At 49.8% G+C, this 19,038-nt stretch overlaps 3 protein-coding genes across 4 annotated transcripts; 1 reads left to right on the top strand and 2 right to left on the bottom strand.

Annotated features, from left to right (window-relative positions):
* Positions 1-120: 120 nt before the first annotated feature.
* Positions 121-10,308, bottom strand: NUP88 (nucleoporin 88). Its single transcript, XM_065695183.1, has 17 exons — positions 9,550-10,308; positions 8,559-8,728; positions 7,974-8,099; positions 7,696-7,782; positions 6,890-7,066; positions 5,654-5,837; positions 5,072-5,222; positions 4,284-4,382; positions 4,045-4,135; positions 3,742-3,843; positions 2,559-2,717; positions 2,234-2,359; positions 1,885-1,950; positions 1,642-1,722; positions 1,201-1,327; positions 723-841; positions 121-347 (listed from the first exon to the last, which is right to left on the bottom strand). Exons 1-17 carry the CDS (start codon positions 9,892-9,894, stop codon positions 284-286), a joined length of 2,274 nt encoding a protein of 757 aa, XP_065551255.1. The 5' UTR covers positions 9,895-10,308; the 3' UTR covers positions 121-283.
* RPAIN (RPA interacting protein) lies at positions 9,827-12,541 on the top strand. Of its 2 annotated transcripts, XM_065695191.1 has the most exons (7): positions 9,830-9,956; positions 10,035-10,190; positions 10,634-10,697; positions 11,175-11,289; positions 11,496-11,559; positions 11,664-11,798; positions 12,327-12,541. In XM_065695191.1, exons 1-7 carry the CDS (start codon positions 9,879-9,881, stop codon positions 12,354-12,356), a joined length of 642 nt encoding a protein of 213 aa, XP_065551263.1. In that variant the 5' UTR covers positions 9,830-9,878; the 3' UTR covers positions 12,357-12,541. The 2 variants fall into 2 exon arrangements, with proteins under 2 accessions (XP_065551262.1, XP_065551263.1); XM_065695190.1 differs by lacking the exon at positions 12,327-12,541 and having other exon boundaries at positions 9,827-9,956; positions 11,536-11,559; positions 11,664-11,754.
* Positions 12,542-13,054: 513 nt separating this feature from the next.
* On the bottom strand, positions 13,055-18,541 carry C1QBP (complement C1q binding protein). Its single transcript, XM_065695185.1, has 6 exons — positions 17,914-18,541; positions 17,650-17,800; positions 16,713-16,800; positions 15,621-15,716; positions 14,750-14,872; positions 13,055-13,493 (listed from the first exon to the last, which is right to left on the bottom strand). The coding sequence occupies exons 1-6, from the start codon at positions 18,524-18,526 to the stop codon at positions 13,344-13,346; spliced, it is 1,221 nt and encodes a 406-aa protein (XP_065551257.1). The 5' UTR covers positions 18,527-18,541; the 3' UTR covers positions 13,055-13,343.
* Positions 18,542-19,038: the final 497 nt, after the last annotated feature.

Consider the following 19,038-nt stretch of genomic DNA (forward strand, 5'->3'; position numbering starts at 1 on the left):
TCTGAGAATAACCCCAGGGAGCAATTCCCACACTGCGGAGCTAGTTGTAAGTACTACGCCTTGGAACAGGCACAATGTAACATGCCTCCTTCCCAGGAGAAAAGCAAAGAACACAGTATGTAAGGAATCTCATCAAAAGTATCTTATTTCACAGTCCAGCTTCACAAAACAATAAGTAAAAGGTGTGTTGCTCAACGTACAAATGGTAAATATACAAGGGGAAGTATCAGGGAACATTAAAGCTCATCCAGTCTTTTGGTGCAGCTTCCTCAGCGAGGGCACGTCAGAAGTTCACATGGCTTCTGATGTCGTTGATCTGTTTGACCATTTCCCTTATGTGTTCTCCCCTTCAGGAAAAAGAAAGCCAAGTCAGGAGGGTGCAAGTCATTTGCTCAGAACTTACCAGGAAGGGAAATACAGAAAATGGGAAGAACTGCAAGTCATGTTGTTAATTATGGGCTGGACAGAGACTGCCAAAAGATCCCTGGGCAAACAGCCAACTTAAAGCAGATTTAGTTTAATACCAGCACAAGATGGCCAGTGCTGCTGTCACACACAGGCACAGCTTACACTTTAGCCCCTCTCACCAAGCTCCAGCTGGTGCATCAATGATCCCCCATCCTGCAGGACAGGGGTTAAACCATACCCCAGAAACTCAACTGGAATTGCTTTTCTAAGTGCCAGGGCTTGAATTCTACAGGAGGATCCAAGCTTTAACTTACTCTTCTTTCAGGACGGTTTGGATGCACTTGCTCTGGTAGGCACTGAGGCTAATGCTGGGTTTTCGGGGGCTGGAACCCCTCTCCATCTTTTTCTGCTGATATTCCTTCTTCATTTTAACCTGAAAGTTATGTACAAAAAGAACACCCCAGTCAGTGGTGGCATTGGCTGCCAAAGTGAAAGCTGCTTACAGTCACAAACTGGTGTAGCACAGTGTGATTGGGTTAAAACCTGCTTGCTTTTGGACTTTACTCCCCAAAAGAGGAGGATATTACTGCTAGGACTATGGAGGGGGTGTGTAGGCTTTTTCAGGCTTTATACTGGGCTGCAGAGGGTCTCTCTGCGTGAATAACAAGGTCAGAAGTTATTTTAGTACGTTGCTGCTAATTTAAGCACAAAGCTGCTCCATTGGAAGGACCCTGTTCTACCAGCACTATCGCAGGGTGTGAGTGAGGTGGGTACAGTAACACATGTTCTCACCTGTCTGATGGCATTGCTCAGGTGCTGCAACTGGTCATGTATTGTCTGCAGCTCTTTCCTCATGTCTTTTTCACTGTCTGACAGAACAGGAAGCTGAGAGTGGAAACTCCGAAGTACTTTCTTCATCCTTGGTGTACAAAGCAAGAAACATCACTGAATGAACTTACTGCTGAGACACCACCAGCCTTGTGCTGCTGTTGCTCTTCTGAGTCTCAGGGGCTCAAGACTTGACTTTCCCCTTTCAGCTCCTCTCACAGGGCATTTCTGAACCATGAGCTGGCTCAGCCTGGGCCTGAAGTTGTACTGAAAAATCACCACTGCGCCCCAGCAAAGAGAACTGCAGAAACCCTGGATTATAACTGAGCACTTTCTGCCCACCCTGTTCCATCAGGACCCCTACTTAAGCAATCGGTGATGAAACAGAGCAGAGCTTGCACTCACCTGTTCATAATATCTTCTTGCTTCTCTTTGGCTTCCTCGTACTTGTCAGCCAAGCGCTCGGCCATTTCCCGCAGGCTTTTCCTTTATGCAAGTGAGAAACATCTATTTAGATTCACAGGAAAGGTGAGAAACAGGGCAAAGAGCCAGACATGCATTTACTTCTCCCTCATTGCACACAAGCCCCTGTATGAAGCACTTGCATTGCTGATGTCTGACTTGGTAAAGCAGACACATTAGCCTCACCTTTCCTCCCGACAGTAATTAAGCTCTTCCAGTTGTTTCTTTTTCTGTCCCCACAGCAGCTTCACTCTTAAAATAAAAACATAAAATCCAATTGGGGTTTATCCTACACAGACAATAGGACAGAAGTGATTATGAAGAACTAAAGACAATAAAGGATGGGCAGTGGTGGGAATAAACTCCTCCATTCCGCCCTGACTTTACAACGTAGCTCTAATTTGAAGAAGCAGTCTTACCCGAGTACATTTTACTCCTTGACAAGGGTTAGTCCAGCAGAGGTTTAGTGCTCAGTAGTTAGTGCTGTTGTTTCACAAATGCTGTCCAGCCCATAGTTATGACGGGTTTGTATTACCTTTGCTGAATTTCCTCCTTTGCCAGATCCTGTTTCAGTATGTATTCCTCTCTGAACACTTGGGTGGCTCTGCTAAGAAGCTGAAGGCATTCTTCAGGGGGAGGAGCAGCATCTTTATCAGCAGACCTGAATAATATAAGACAGGGGCTTGCAATCTTACTCCAACACATCCCTTTGCAAGGATAAACAACTTGCAGTATTTACCGTGAGGGCTCAGCAGGGCTGTTATGAAAGTGAGGGGCTACAATTAAATCCCTTTGCTATACATGCAGTATTCCTGAAAGCCTTCCCTGTTCAGGTCCCCTGGGAAAACATATTTGCTTACTTCAGAACCAAGGGATTGGCAGAACTGCGCTGCAGGATGCTTCGGATATGCTTCTCAAATGAATGCTGTGATGTAGCCAGGATACGGAGAGGGGAAACAGCAACTTCCTTGTCTTCCCTGGTACACAGCAGTGGAGGGGATGCAGGATGGACTGTACTTCTACCAGAGCATCAAATGGGAGAACACAGGTTAAACCAGAAACATTCAAACCGTATCAAGCAGTAGTTAAAGGAAGTCAGCCCCTGTGGAATTAATGTATTACAGCAGTAAGTCAGAAGTGTTCTAAGAGGGACTATTCCAGGTGGTAAATCCAGGTCTATAGGAGGTCAGTGGCATCACATCCCCACAGCTTTCTGCTTGGCCACAGTTGAAACTAGCAAGAATCATAAATATCCTTTTACTCAAGAAGAGAGTTCCATAACAAGGCGAGTGCCCCTTGAACAGGGGCATGACCTGCTTTTCAAAGCAGCCTGCTGCATCACTGCCCACCCGTGCTACTTCTGATAATGGGGTCTAAAAGAGCTGATAGAAAAACCTATTTAAAAGCATTGCAGAAGTAGTTAAAAGAATAATGAAAGGTCTGTAAGAAGCTGACATTAACACCAGCTGAAGGTACCTGTCACACATTGAAGAGTGTTCTTAGCAGTAAACAAACCCAAAACAGTGCCCTCCCCTCAGTGCATTCACTTCATCATGCAAATCTACCACACTAGTCTGGATCTTTCCCACCACTCCCAACGTGCAGTGGCTTTGGAAATGGCTACTAAAATCCCACTGCTTTAAGGCACTTTTAAGAATCCATTTTTTTTCTCTTTACAGCAAACATCACCTTGGTGCTCAGAATCTTTGTACTGGCTGTAAACAAGGTTTTGGTTCACAGCTTCCTCATTATAACAATGAAGAAAAATCAACGATACCCTCAAAAACATTTAGATGCAATTCTAGTCCTAATACTCACTAAGGTGCTAGAGGTTAATTATATCCCCTACAAACACCTTATCAGTAGCAGGTAACTACTATAATAACACTTGCGTGCTCAGCCAGGGAGTGTTCAGAAGGCAAACTGTCCTGTGTGTCATGGGAGGTGCATGTGGCTGGGGTGAAAGAAGTAACAGAGTAATAATATCCTCAGATCCTTTTCATGCAACAGCCACAGATTTCAAGCCAATTCAGACCCACATACAAGAGAGGCCTCGTGATACACTCATAGGTGTTTGTGATGCAGATCATTGTGGGTCCCAGGATGTCAGAAACAATCCAAAAGCCTCGAATCGGAGCAGGCTGCCTGGAGGGAAGAAAGCACAAAAATTACCCAGTCAAAAGAGTTTTGTTCCTGATGCACAAAGTGCCTAGTTGTGTTATTTGTATTCTTTGGAGCTGACTGCATTAATTTTAATGGAAAGAGTGCAGCAGAAGAGGGCATATTATAAATACTTTCCATAGCAACTCACTGGTTTGGAAGCAATAGAAGGAGTTTGATTTTTACCTGCATGGCAACGGTTTTGTACAAAGAATATGTTCAACAAAGCACTTCTGTTCTGCTCCCAGCTCTTGTAAACTGTCTTTGTCTTCTTCATCTACAAAGAGATTTGTCAGAATGCTTCAGATCTGCTTTGCACAGTAAGGGATTCTCAGTACTACCCCCATCTACCAACTTGCTACTAGCAGAACACAGGTGTTCAGTAGCACTCTCTTCCCTCTGTGTGCAATGGTCTCACCACTCACCTGAGCTAAGGAATTTGTGCAGTTTGTTGATCCATGTCAGCCCCACGCTATGGACACCAGCTTCGTGTGTGCAGTGGTAGCGAGAGGGACATTTTGGATCTGAAATTGAAACAGGAAATGTAGGAGAAGGCACTGAACTGAGAAAAACCCACCACTGGAACCTGCAGTGCTGAGCATGTGCATCAACTTATTGTTCAGTCAGCACTAACATCTTACAAGTGCTAACTCATCCCCGTCCAAAAACTGAGCTTGATGCTTTGGTCACGTTATTAGAGTTCTGCATAAAATATAATTACACTTGAAATACCTGAGGAATTGTTTTGAACTATTCCTATCCCCCCACACCTGTATCTATCCACCGGATTTTAAAGGGAAGATCAGCTAAAGCCAGCAGATGAGCATTCTGACAAGCTTCTTGTTTAGAAAGACCCAAACACTCTGTGCTACCCAACCTCCTGCCTCACATTTATAGCAGAGAGTCTAAGCAGCAGACACCGATTCTTCCCTCAGGATCACCATCCCCACAGCACTTGCTGCCACACAGATGCAACAAATTCTACTTTGTAATACACATTACAAGAATTTAGTAGTATGTGACCATCTGTAATCTGCCCTTCAGTGAACACTAAAGCACCTCCCAGGCTTGCTCCTTCTACAGCTTTACTGAAGACATCAAATTCTTATTTTAACACCCCTTTGTTTGACACAAACGATAATTTATAAGTACCTTGATCCTAAAAACATGAAATAAAACCAGTAAAAGCCAAGAACCTGAAAAACAGCCTTACCTTGATGCAATTTGATTGGGCAAGAGAAGTCAGATTCTAAAGGCTCCTCTTCATCTCCTGATGCCAATTTCAGTGCAAGTTCCAGCTCAACACATTCAAACACGTACAGGGAAGGAATAATATCAGATCTTGGGTCCCATGACTTTTCTGACTGTAAAAGCAATGAATTATTCTGTGCAACATCATTTAAATAGACATGCCAAGATAAACAACATCAAGGGTCACATAGCACAGGCAAGAGCATTAACTGACAAAGAAGTAGTTCAAGTCCCTTTTTTTCCCCACTTAAAAAAAAAAACCATCTCAGAAATAGTTTCTTCTTAGAAGATTCTCTTTAAAACAGTTCATAGTAAGCTTGATCAAAATCTGATCTACCATCAGGATACACAGATCTGACACCTAGAAGAAAAGCATCAGAGAATCCCAGGGACTGGCTGGAAGAGGAGGAACACTCACTACCTCATGATAAAAGAATGCAGCTTTGGCACTTCGCATTCACTTGTGGGCATCCTGCCATCTTGGCAGCCAGGAAGTAAAGAAACAGAAATGTCTGTAGACAAAAAGAACCCCACGACAAGATACCTGATCATCATCCTCTTCTCCATCCAGTACCACGCAGTGATAAAGCATTCCCGACTCGGTGGCAATCACCAGGATGTTTGGAACACAGGGCAGGCAAAGGACAGCACAAGCATCGTAGCCATAGTTGTCTTCTGCCGCAGGGTGCATGGGCAGAGGGCCAAGCAGCTTGCCAAGATTGCCAGTGCTGGAATAAAGATGTGTTCACAAGATGAGGTGTGGAAGGAGAGCTCCCCATAGTTACCTGCGAGAGTTTGCTGCACAATAATTACAAGGTAAGGATGACTTAAAAATAATCCAAAATCCAAACAACCCAGTGGTTTTAGTTCTGATTTCTGTGGGCCAGCAGCAGCCCAGGCTTCTGTGGATTGAGCCTGAACGACAACTACTTGGTGGTGATGTCAGAGAAGAAACTGGAGGTCAGTAATAATGTTTTATGCTTTGAAAGCAACCAAGCTACACTGCAAAAAAATGAAAGATTCATTACTAAAGGTTCATTACCTTTAACACCTAATTGGTTTCTTACTTGTTAAAGCACTTTACAAGCAGCATTTTGCAGCACATCATTTCTCTTGGTAGAACTTTTGAAGAACTGAGCCCATTTCATTGCCTACAGACAGGATCTGCTCAGTGCTGCAGTATTTCTTGTGCAGAAGCAAACGGTGCTGCTTCAAACCAAATACCCCACGGTTTAATATTCAGTTATACTAGATCCAACTTTAAAGTTTTCCACCATTTTCTCAGTTTTCTGAAGTAACTTTTTCTTATATTGGGCTTATATTCTTGATTCACATCCTTACATGTCATCATGGAACATGCCAGCAAACCCTCTATGATCCTAAGATCTTTCTTTCCTAAGATGCCACTAAGCTAAGGATGTCTGCACTGTGAATTGGAGATCCTAAAATACCCTTAGCACCCTTAGACCTGCTGATCTTCTGACAGTCTGGTGTCTTCATTTCGGATTTCTGATGGTAAATCATGGACAGTGAATTCTCAGCAGTGGAAACTGCACACTTAGTATCTCAATGAAAAAGGAGGACAAATATTCTTGGATTTCAGCCTATTAGCACTGACGTAAAGAGACAAACCAGGCTGCAATACAATAAACCTCGGCCCAGCGTCCTTTACAGAGTCCCAGCCAAACCAAGAGATGGCTCTCCAGCCCTAACACTGTACAGACATAGAAGCACCCCTGATGATGAACATGATGAAACCTGATGATGAACACGATCCTACCTCTGCAGCAGGCTGATGTAGGTGAGGAATGTCTCTCCATTTTCATACAGAATGTAAAGTGGATAGGCCAGCACCTCGTCACTGCCTCGCTGTCCCAGTGTGTTCTTTGGGACTGGCACCAGTGGGCCGAAGTCAAACGCCACCGCGGTCTCTCCCAGTGATGCTGTGTAAGCTCTCCTGGGGACAAGTGAGAACAAGACCTGAAGTTACCAACAATTCTAAGGACACAAGTGTTTAACTAGACCATGGGCACGTGCTGACAAATTACCACCAAACACCTACCCATCAGTCCTTGGACACGTGCTGTTTTCAGCAGCAAAAGCATGTGAGTAACATCCTTCTCATAGTGCCTCATTTCTGCAATACACCCACCAGCCAGCCCCATTTCACAGGATAGAAGAGATGGGCATACCGGTATTTCCTGTGTCAGTCTGTGACTTGACTACTGAGACCCTCAAGTTCCTACTTTCTAAGTAGGCCAAGAGGGAACTAAAAAAAGGAGCTATTTTCTGCACTCCTCACTCAAAAAGCCCTTCATAACCCCATCTGAAAGACAAGGTGCATTTTCCACATGACTACTCTGACAAACACTTGACTGCACAATCTGTTACCACTTCCAGGATGAGAAAAAAAGGAAGAAAAAAAACAACACGAAAAAGTGCAGTTGCTGTTGAAAAAGTCCAGGAAAAAAACCCCCATCGCATCAGGTTTCCAGGCAGATTTAGCACTTACTCATTAAAAACACAGCTGAGAACACAGAGCTGATTCTGTCAAAAGCATTTCAAAATACAAGAAGCCACACAAACCCTTTTTTGATTGTAAAAGTCTCCTCCTCAGTGTCTGAAAGAGCAATCACTTTGATAGGTGTGTGAGGTACCTTCAGACTGTAAAACCTAGAGAAAGAAACACAGCAATGGTCATTCAGCAGGCGGTGTTGCACAGTTGCTATCAGTCTAAAATCTATCCCATCCTATTTTTTATTGGTAATCCTGGTAGGAACGGCAGGACACAAATATCTAGCAAAGAATCAGACTGGCTATGACAAAAAAAAACCCTTTGATAATAAACTACAATCAGGTTTTACCGTATAGTATTATCTGAAGTCAAAAGCACAATATGAGGCTCCAGTGTCTCGCAGGGATACCAGGCAGCATGCTTTAAAGTCAGAGATGTTGAGCTTGTGAAGAACCTTTCCGCAATAGGGACAGTGCTGAAATATACAGCAGAGATATGCACTGTTACAAAACACACACGAGTTACTTCGAAGGGGAAGGGGGGGCAAGAAGAGCTAGAAACCCAATTAAAAGGTTTCAAAGCCAGTAGGTGTATTATTCTTAAAACTGGAGTTACAGCTTTCACTTGGAGTCTGTGTTATTTCCATCTGGATGTATGCTTTTAGCTAGCATGGCTAGAAGACTCCAGAAAGAATAGAGAATACTACAGAGGAGCACAGAGCTCCTCAGCAACTCCACCCTATTAAGAAGGTAATTTATTTGGGTCACTTAACAATCAGCAAGTCCCTGAGGCAAGTTAACTTCATTTGTGATTATCCCTACAACCCCAATACAACCAATGTCTTCCTTATCTACTGGTGCCCAAGCTGCAGGAGAGGCTGTAAAGGAACAGTAGCAGGACAAGGGTGTTGTTAACCACCTGAGGTCTCACCCACCTACAGTTCACCGTGGCTTTCCCACCTTCAAACTCTGAATTCTTCCCCCAGCGTTTAGGCAGCTCCAGCACCATGAGCCCCTTCGTACCGATGAGCGCCACGTGATGCTGCGTGGGGCTTAACAGCGTCTGATAAACCTCGAACAGGGGTGGGTTTATGCACATCAGGGTCTGAAAATACAAATCCACCAGTTAAGCACAAGGCACCAAAAGCACTCACGGAAGCATGGCACATCTTCATCACAGTCACCCAGGTTGGAAAAAACATTTAAACTCATGAAGTCCAACCATTCCCCAGCACTGCCACGGCCACCACTGACCCATGGCACTGAGGGCTTCATCTCCATGGTGTGTGAGCACTTGCAGGGCCGGTGCCTGCAGCCCTGCCCTGGGCAGCCTGTTCCAACGCCTGAGCACCCTCTGGGGCAGGAATTGTTCCTCAGCTCCATCTAAACCTGCCCTGGGGCAGCTTGAGGCCGGTTCCTCTTGTCCCATCCCTCGTTCCTTGGGAGCAGAGCCCAGCCCCTCCTGGCTCCATCCTCCTGGCAGGCAGTTGCAGGGAGCCATCAGGTCCCCCCTGAGCCTTCTCTTCTCCATCTGTACCCCCCAGGTCCCTCAGCCGTTCCCCATCACCGCTGTGCTCCAGGCCCTGCACCAGCTCCATTGCCCTTCTTTGCCCCCACTCCAGCCCCTCAATGTCCCTCTTGTAGCGAGGGGCCCAGAGCTGAACAAAGGATCCGAGGTGCGGCCTCACCAGTGCTGTACGGGGTCGATCAGTGCCCGGTCCTGCTCTGCACAGCGATTTATACAACGGCTACACGGCCAAGAATGAGGCAAAACCGGCCGAGCACACGGCCGGCGGGCTTCTCTGAGCGGAGACCCAGCGGGAGCCAGCCCGAGGCCCTGAGGGCCCGGCCCCCCCGCCCCGCTCCCCCCGACGGCCTCCTCCTCCCCTCGCAGCCGCCCGCGGTCCCTCGGGCGCCCCCCGTTACCTGGTACCGGCTGAGCCCCGCGGCCTCGGGCCCGCCGAGGCGGCGGAGGCCGATGGTGTGGAGGGCGCTGTGCTCGCTGTCCCAGAGCAAGAGGTCGCCATCGAGGCCGAAGAGGAGGTTGCGGATGACGGGCGGCCGGGCGGCGGCGGGCGCGGCGGCCTCTCTCTCCCGGAGGCGGCTGAGCACCTCGTGCTGCGGCAGGGCCGCGCGCCACTGCTCCGCGGGGCCGCCCTCCGCCGCCATGGCCAGCAGCCGCCGCTCCCTCCGCGCCGGGACTACATCTCCCGGCGTGCCCCGCGGCACAGGCGCAGCCGCGGCTCGCTGAGGCCATGGAGGCGCCGCCATGGCGGAGCCGGGCGCGGTGGAAGGGCCGGGCCGCGCCGCCCTGGAAGGAGGCCTACCGCCGGGTGAGTGGGGACGGGGCGGGCGGCGGGCGCGGCCCCGGCCCCCTGCCCTGACGCGGCCCGTGTGTCTGTCGCTCGCAGCGCTGCATGGAGAGGCTGAGGAGCAGCCGGGCGAAGCTGCTGGAGCGGTACCGCCAGGCCGGGGAGGGCCCGAGCGGCGCGGCGCTGGTGCGGGACGTGATGGAGCAGGAGTGGCGGGCGCTGCGGGCCCCGGGCGGGCCGGAGGCGCTGCCGCAGGTCCGTGTCGGCGGCGTCGCTGTGTGGACGGGGCTGGCAGACCCGGAGCGTTTGGGGCTCCCGCTCCACGGCTGTGACGTGGGTGCAGCGCTCTGAGTGCGCCGGGGGCCGGCAGTTCCTTGCTTGCTCCACAGGCGGAATCACGGCCGGGGGAGGGCTCCCCGTCGGGGGGTTTTAGAGCTGCGCTGCCGCGCCCCGCTCCCGAGAGCAGGGTAAAGCACCAGTGCGTTAAAAGCAGCAGAGGCCGCGTCCCGGCCCGTCTCGGCCGGCCCTGCGCGGGGCGTTATCAAAAGGGCTGCTTTCCACAGCGCGCGGTTTGGCAGGTAGAGGGCTGCAGGCCAAAGAGCGCACAGAGTGAATGGGTGCTGGGGCAGCGCAGCCGGGGGTGGAAGCTTACTGGCGGCAGCCAGGATGGCTGGATCACGGGGATGCGCCTTTTCCAGGTGCTAGAGGATCCCGATGAGCTGGCGGTGCTGGAGGAGATCCAGCAAGATCTGATCTTGCAAGGTAAAGTCACTACACGTGTTCTGACTCCTATTAGAGCTTTACTATTCCTCTCTAGTAACCCAAACCAGCTGAGGCTGCACTCCTTGGTTCTTGGAGCCCACCTGCTATAGGGGAAGAGCCTTTGTAGCCTCTCTAATGCATTGAAACCCTTATTTACAGTTTATGTGACATTTTAAGGTCTGTGAGAGGCTAGTAAGAGAGCAGACCATAGAAACAGGGCTGAGGGGTTGGGGAGCTGTAGGAACCTGTGTAAATCCATTCAGAATGTTTCTAAATTGCTGGTTGGAAAGTCACCAGAGATGGGTTAAAGATTGAGCCATAGGGACAAAATGGGTTGATTTCATTAGGTAGAAACCTGATCCAAGGAAAGTTCTTTGGAACCAGGGCCTGCCCTAGCCCCTGCCTCTGCAGCAGCTCCGCTTGTGCAGCTTTGAGTTCATACCAGGTGCCTGAGGGTGTTTTGTTGTGTTATTGCAGAGCAGCTGGTTATGAAGGAGTACGAGCGGAGCCTGCAGGTTGATGAGGAATGCCTCAACGCGATGCTCGATGGCTTGGATGCCAGTGACAAGATCATCTGCCCAGTGTGTAGAAAGTAAGAAAAGTCCTCACCACTGGAATGCGATTCTCTGCTCCCCTGCAGTAGTTTGGGCTTTACAAACAGACAAAAGCAATGGGCAAAGAGAGGCTGCTGCTGGTGTTAATTTCAAGAAAGTAAAAACCCCACAATGATCTCCTAAATCGGGGTTTTTGCTACCCTCTGCCTTTGTCCTGATGCTGCTCATTGAATGCTCTTTCTAGGAATAACCTGACTGTGAGAAATCATGTGGTTTTTTGCCAGTGTGGGTTATACATCAGCACACAGGTGAGCTGCACTGTGATATGGTAGCTGTGACATGCCTGCTGCTGGGAAGGGGCATGTTTGAGCTACGGACAGTTTAAGCCTTCTGTTAACCCCTTTTTCCTCAGGATATGACAGAAGGGAAGCTTAGGTCACTCCTAGAAAACACTGTAACAGAGCACAGCCACAGGTGCTTCCACAACCCAGAGTTCACAGTCACCAGTGGGATGGAGGAAGAAACCAGTCTCCTCATGAGCTGTGCGGTGAGTCTAAATGTCAAATTCCTGGAAAGGATCTCTGCTTGCATCCCCTTCTCAATTACATGGGCAGAAACCACCAGTCCATTGACCCCTGGGGGGTTGGTGCTGGAGTTTTTCCACAGACTTCCTTGGAAATGGTTTTAGTTTTGACCAGTTACTGTGAAAAGCCAAAGGACACAACTTACCTTAACTGCTGGACTAGGGCATCTTTCAAGGACCTGTCCCATGCAGTGCCTTACCTGTCTCACATGTTAGCTCCTTGTGTGGAACATCCATTCAGATAAGTGGTTCACAAGGAAAAGTTTTAAGAATTACTTCAGTTTAAGCCTCCTCAGAAGGTTCACCTGTGCCTCCTGGAAAACACACACCATCCCTTCGGCTCAGGCTGGAGCTCCCATGTCCTTATAGCTTTGCTGCTGATGCAAAATCACCACGAGAACAGTGTTGGGAGCAGAGCATTTCAGACAGGTTTTGAACATTAATAACTCATTTTATACGTTAGCATCTCCTTTCATCTTGCCTTTTGTAAAGGTCTGTGACTCCTGGACAATTCTCCTGTAAGTTGATTCAGCTGCTGCTTTTGTACTGGAAGGACTTCAAGACTAAAAATCCTCCCCGGAGCTGCTAGTATTTTCATGTACATGCCTGTAGCTACTGTGTCAGATACCTGGAAAGGCAGCAGTGCTGCCCTGCCCTGCACTTTGAATGGCACAGGATATATTTGGAAATAAATATACTTTAGTTCATTTCAGACTTTGTGTTGTCTTTAACTCAGGGCTCACAGTGGAACTTCAGCTGTGGTTCCTGGTTAATGTGACCTTCAGGTAACAACTGGCAACAATCTGAGGAGACAATGGGAGCTGCTGCCCCACTGCCTTCCATATCAGCATGCACAGCCTCTTGGCCCTTCTGCTGAAGCTGAAGTGCAGTAACATTCATGTAATAGATTGTGGCAGCAGATTCCTTTTTACAAACACTCCTTGAACATGTTTAGGACCCTGCATTCTGTTCCCTGGCAGCCAGACAGCAAAGATCCCTCGAATGAGATTCATGTTCGTAATTAGCACTGCTTGGCCAGCAGCGCTCCTCCTACAGGCACAACTCTGCCACACTGCATGGCTGGAGGCTCTTGAATAGCTCTCCCCAGAGAAAATGCTGTATCAGCACACACAGCTCTGAGCAGCTGTACTAACACCAGCATCGGTTTTAGGGTCACTCTCTGGGCAGCAAGGGTAGAGCAGGAAGAAGAGAAACCACCATTTTTTTCAGTGATATGTTGAACCAGTTTTATTCTTCACATTCATCCTTAATTGTACAAAACCCACCAAGCAGGGTGAGGCAATTCTGGACCGTTTATGTCAGAGAGAACTTGATCAGGGCTGCAACATAAATACAAATCCCTAAACACAAGTGAGAATCCTCCTTTTCCCATCCTCCAAATTCAACGTTACTTACTCTCCATATCTGTTGTGAAGATATATTTGGGTATTGCTGGCTGGAGCAGTGCTGTGGAATACCCACACTTGAAGGCAAGTTTCCTAGTTTAACCTACTGACATTTCACAAAGCTTTTAAGGTCTTCAAGGAATTTGATGTACTCCTGGTGCTCCAGTGCAGTGCTGAGCTCTATTAACTCATCAGCAAACGTGTTGTCCACTCCTCGATCAGCCAGGAAATCCATTAAGTGATCGTACAGAGCCTGGAAACAAGAACAGGAAACTTTCCTTAGCAGAGCCCACCTGGGTTGGGGTTGCTCTTAAAATATCCCATGGCAGCTGGCATTTATCCCAGGAAGATCAGACCCACCTCCCACAGGAGACCAGGCAGCTCCCATCCCCTTTGGGGCAGGCCTGGCCTTGAGTGGAACGTGTGCAGGGATGTGGCCATGAACAGGCATCCAAATCCTGTGTGTAAACCCAAAGCCAACATGACAAATGAGCTGCATCCTGGAGATGATCCACTGACCCTACGAGTCAGCAGGTAGAGTCTGCCAAGATTACACACTCTGCTTGTCCCCTCTACGTAGCACCATGGCCTTGGGGGTGAGTGGTCCTAACAGTGTCTGTAAAGGGTGGTATCTGATGTAAATATGTGAAAAACAAAGTCTTTTACAATCATCAACTCCTTGTTTCTTTTTCTTTCTAATCCTACTCCTGCAGCTCCAGCACATTAATGCTTGTGGGCTCCCCCTTGCTCCTCAGGAGAGCAGATTCATGCTGGCTGCTTACTGCAGTAATAGTAAACAATACCTGTCCTGTGTTTCTTGGTCTGTTGTTGTTGTGGGTTTTTTCAAACAGACCAATATTACTGAGCAAATGATTCATTTGGACTTGGGCACTCTGAGAACATCACAAATAATACACATTTGTAACTGATTTTCTGTCTGAAGTCAGAGAGGATGCTGGAGAGCACACTGCCCCACTTTGACATGAGTCTGTCCCAAAGAGATACACACCAGGAGTAAATTTTTAACCCTACAAAGCCTCCACCTATGATTTAAGCTTTTGAAAGCCTGGCACTGAGAACATAGGAACAGATGCCAGATTCTTGGGCACGTCAGTTTTTAGTGTCACACCTATAAAAACATACCTGGAAACCCCACAGAACAAAGGTGTGCGTGTGGCATCTGGTAAGCTACGCCGTTAAAACACACAGACCAAAACGTGTCTGAGCAAGTGCCAAAGCATCTCTGAAGCGTAATAGAGCTGCTGGGAAATCAACCTATGAAGCCTGGAGCAGAACAAGCTTCAGCGTGTGTCAGGAACGGCACCAGCACTCCAAGACTGCTGGGACCACCAAGCAACCCTCAGTTTGCAGCAGAACCATGTCACGAGGAGCTGGGGTAGAGTGGGTGAATCTCTGTCTCAGATACCCAGGTCAGGCTTCATCCATAGCCCTGGGGCAAAAGGGCAGCCAGAAGAGGCAAGTTCAAGTGGCTGTGTTGGCAGCACTCACCCAGTCAAGGGAGTCCGTGTTGAGGGTGTAGTTGGTGTCCTTCCAGTCCGATTCTCCAGTGGGCTGAAAACTGACCTCGCGGATTGTGAAAATATCACTTTCTTCCTCTCCTTCATTTCCAATCTGAAACAGGGAATGAGACGCAAGGCGTACAATTAGCTCTTATTACCAGGCGCCTTCAGCCATCTCATCCCACAGTGAGGAATACTGCACTGCAGGCACCCAGGAGAATGCAGGAGATCACCTAAGAAGAGGTCAGGCCACCAGCTCAAGCTGCCAGAAACAACCCTGTGTGTGATTCTAATCCGTCACACATCTGCCCACCCTTTGTCCACTACGCTGGCTGCATAAATGATCTGATACGGTTTACAAAGTAAACCACAGAGATCAGTGCAAGTCAAAGCCCCCAGTTTTATCCTCTTTCCCCCCTTTTTTAATCCCTCCTTCTCTTTGTGACCCCTCACAACGAGATTTGCAAGTTACTGACACACTGTGTTAAATACGTCTTGTTTTGGCCATCCTTGTTCACCCCTCTCAAGCTGCCATGCTCTTCAAGGTAAGCTGTGCCTCCCTTCTCTAATGTAATTTAATCAACAGGTTGACAAGCAGCCGAAACACCACGTCGCGATGTGAGTTAGGCAATGGAACGTCTCCTCCCCAAAGAGTGGTTTCGGGCAAACACAAAGCTGGTGTTTGTGTTTAAAAAAGATACAAAGGGGGCTGCATTTTCTGCAGATCCAGGAAAGCAAGAGGCTGTAGAGAGCAGGACAATTCAACGGAGCACAGTTACACCACAGTCAAGCATGAAACATGCAGCAAATCACAGCCCAGAGCTGGCTACCAGATGTGACACAACCCGTGTGATACCCACCTCGTCTTCAGGGTAATGGCAGTCAAGAACAAGGGTCTGTTTTGTATCATCTTTTATTACTTCCACGACAAAGTTTGGAGTTGATGTAAGATCAGGCTAAATAAGAGAACAGTTGCATCAGCACTGGAATCTGAACAGGAGCCAAAGCAGCAATCACAGTACAGCACAACACACAGCCCATCCGGCACACGTTCCCACCCCTCAGCTCCTTCTGGAGTCCCTGACCTGGCCAGGACAACCCAAACTTCCCTCACAACCTCACCAACATCCCTTGACTTGTTCAGCATCAGTGTCACTGCGGATGAAACATCTGCCCAAGTTATACTGCTCCTTTACAGTTTTTAACCCGTATTTTTACTAACAGTTCTACTAAACAGGAGTGAGACACTTGTGACCAACAAAGGTCCGTAAGTGAAGTCGTGTGAATAGCTTTGTGTCTCCTTGATGTTGCCCGCCAGCGCCAGGACTCGCACTAAGTGCAAACTGCAGTATTTACTGCACTGGATTGCAAAGGCAAAAGACCTCAGACTGGTTTGGGCTGAAGGGAACTTAAAGTTCATCCAGTTCCAACCCCTGCCACAGACAGGGACACCTTCCCCTAGAGCAGCTTGCTCTAAGCCCCTGTGTCCAACCTGGCCTTGAGCACTGCCAGGGATGGGGCAGCCACAGCTTCTCTGGGCACCCTGTGCCAGCGCCTCAGCACCCCCCCAGGGAAGAGCTTCTGCCTAAGAGCTCATCTCAATCTCCCCTCTGGAAGGTTAAAGTGGTTCCCCCTTGTTCCTTCCCTATGTGACCTTACAAAAAGCTCCTCTCCAACCTTCCTGTCAGCCCCTTTTGGTGCTGGAAGGCTGCTCTAAGGTCTGAGTTCCTCTTATTTCTCCTTATAGATCCCTCTTGACCTGCTCTGCCTTTCTGCTGCGAAGAGGAAGGTCACAACCAAGTGACAGATAACCCAGGAAAATCTTCATTTTGTGACTTAATGCTCCCAAATATCAACGGAGGTGGGGGGGAGAAAAGTTTTGGTGCTCAAGGGCAAGGTTCCACTTTCCCTCTGTGTACCCATCACTAAAGCGCACATCAAGACCAAGCTACCTCCTGCTCATCCGCTTTCTGCCCTTCCTGTGGTTCGTCATCCGCTGAGGGTGGAATGCTGTTATTGATGTTGAATGTCACCGTTATCCTGCAGAAGAACCAGAAGCAGTTATTGCTGAACACACTCAAAAGGCACCCATCAGAACCTCTTGTCCGAAGCTCCTGTTGCAGGGATGGTGTTTCTAGTGCTGAGTTCACAGGCCGGGAGCACAGCCAGGTACTGCAGTTTGCAGATGCTCAGCGGGATGGAGCTGACTCTCACCCACTCTCACAACTGATTGTCAAGTTTTACTGAACTGCTACTTTTAACTGCAGGGAACTTTGTTACACACAATAAAGTAGCAACTTTGTGCGACACAAAAAGTGCCTTTGACCCAAGGTGGTAGAACAAAGACCCTCTGCAACATCCAGTTTGCATACACAGGACACGGTGTTACTCATCAAACCCTTTGGGTTGAAGGGACCTTAAAGCTCACCCAGCTCCAACCCCTGCCACGGGCAGGGACCCCTTCCACTGGAGCAGCTTGCTCCAAGCCCCTGTGTCCAACCTGGCCTTGAGCACTGCCAGGGATGGGGCAGCCACAGCTTCTCTGGGCACCCTGTGCCAGCACCTCAGCACCCTCACAGGGAAGAGCTTCTGCCTAAGAGCTCATCTCAGTCTCCCCTCGGGCAGGTTCAAGCCATTCCCCTTGGCCTGTCCCTACAGGCCCTTGCCCCAAGCCCCTCTCCAGGTTCCCTGCAGCCCCTTTAGGCACTGGAGCTGCTCTCAGGTCTCCCCTTCAGGAGCCTTCTCTTCTCCAGGCTGCCCCAGCCCAGCTCTCTCAGCCTGGCTCCAGAGCAGAGCTGCTCCAGCCCTCGCAGCATCCTCTGGAGGGAAGCGACACGAGCACAAGGGCGCATCTGGGCGCTGTCACCACACTCCCCAGCCCTCACTTACTTCTCGCCGGCGACCTTCCGCACCAGCCTGGCCTCGGTGCCGTGCACCTCCAGCTCCCACCCGCCGGACACCTTGGGCAGAGCCTTGTGCTTCTGGATCTTCCTCTCCTCTTTGATCTCATCGCTCAGGAACTGCGCGAAGGCCTTGTCTCCTGCAAGGAAACGGCGGACATGAGGCACGGCCGCCACGTGCCGCGCACGGGACGGGGTCGCGCACGTGTTTCCCCCCCCCCCCCCCGCCGCCCCGCTCCGTTTCCCCGCGCACCCTCGGTGTGCAGCCCGCCGCACCCGCAGGGCACACCGCCGGCAGAGCCCCGCCGGGGCCGCAGCAGCGCCGGGCCCAGCGGCCACAGGGAGCGCGCCAGGGGCGGCGCGGAGCCGGGCGGCGGCGGGAGGGAGCGGGGGGAGGCCGAGGAGAAGGAGATGGAGGAGGAGGAGGAGGAGGAGGAGAGGGGAAGGAGGCGGCGGGGCGGGGGGCGCAGCGCGGCGGCGGCGCGCAGGGCCCGGGTGAGCAGCATGGTGCGGTGCGGTGCGGTGCGGTGCGGCGAGGCGGGGCGGGCAGAGGACACCGCCGGCCCCGGAACACACAGGCCCGCTTCCGGCCGCCCCCCCCAACCCCGCACCGCCAGCCCGGCGGCCCCCGCGGCGGTGGGAAGGTCCCCGGTTCGAGTCCCGGCCCCGGCAGAAGGGAAACCCAGGTTTGAAGAGGAGGCCGGGGCAGGGATGGCACCGGGAGCATCGGGACTGGCCCAGGGGAGGCTGGGGCAGGGGTGAAGGAGCAATGAAAGCGTTAAGGATGTGGGAATAATATTGAGGCTTCGCTCTTGGCTGCAGGATGAAATAGGAGAGTGGATGGCGAGGGCTTCGCTGCTGTACATCAACACTGTTAGCGTGGGCACAGAGCCCTCTGCAGCTTGCTCGGAAAAAGGAGGAATGACTTTTGTGTTTTTACCTCCTTTGGCAATAAACATTCTAGAGGGAGGACTGACCAAGGCAAACCCTTTGCTGGCAGTCTTCCCTCTGTCTATAAGCTGGCACTATTGCCCTCTATTGAGTAGGGGCACGAAAGGCCCATTGCTGCTCACTGTAGCAGGAGGGCACCCATACCTCATCACACCCATATCCACCCCCCCATCACATCCACACAGCTTCCATGTAACAAAACATCACCCAGGCTATGGATTTCTGCCACCATGTCTCTATTTCGGGAAAAGCTATGCAAATCAGTTCTAAATAAAACCCCCTCCCCTCCCTTAACCAGACTGTTCCATTCGACTGCCCAAACAAAATGGCCATTTCCTATACATTACATATGACATGTTCCCCTAGAGCTGCAAAGTCTGTAAACCCAAGAAATAGATGCAGTGCTTTAATAATTCCCTGCAATTCA

The sequence above is a fragment of the Lathamus discolor genome, chromosome 14 (genome assembly GCF_037157495.1).
Source record: "Lathamus discolor isolate bLatDis1 chromosome 14, bLatDis1.hap1, whole genome shotgun sequence".
NCBI lineage: Eukaryota > Metazoa > Chordata > Aves > Psittaciformes > Psittacidae > Lathamus > Lathamus discolor.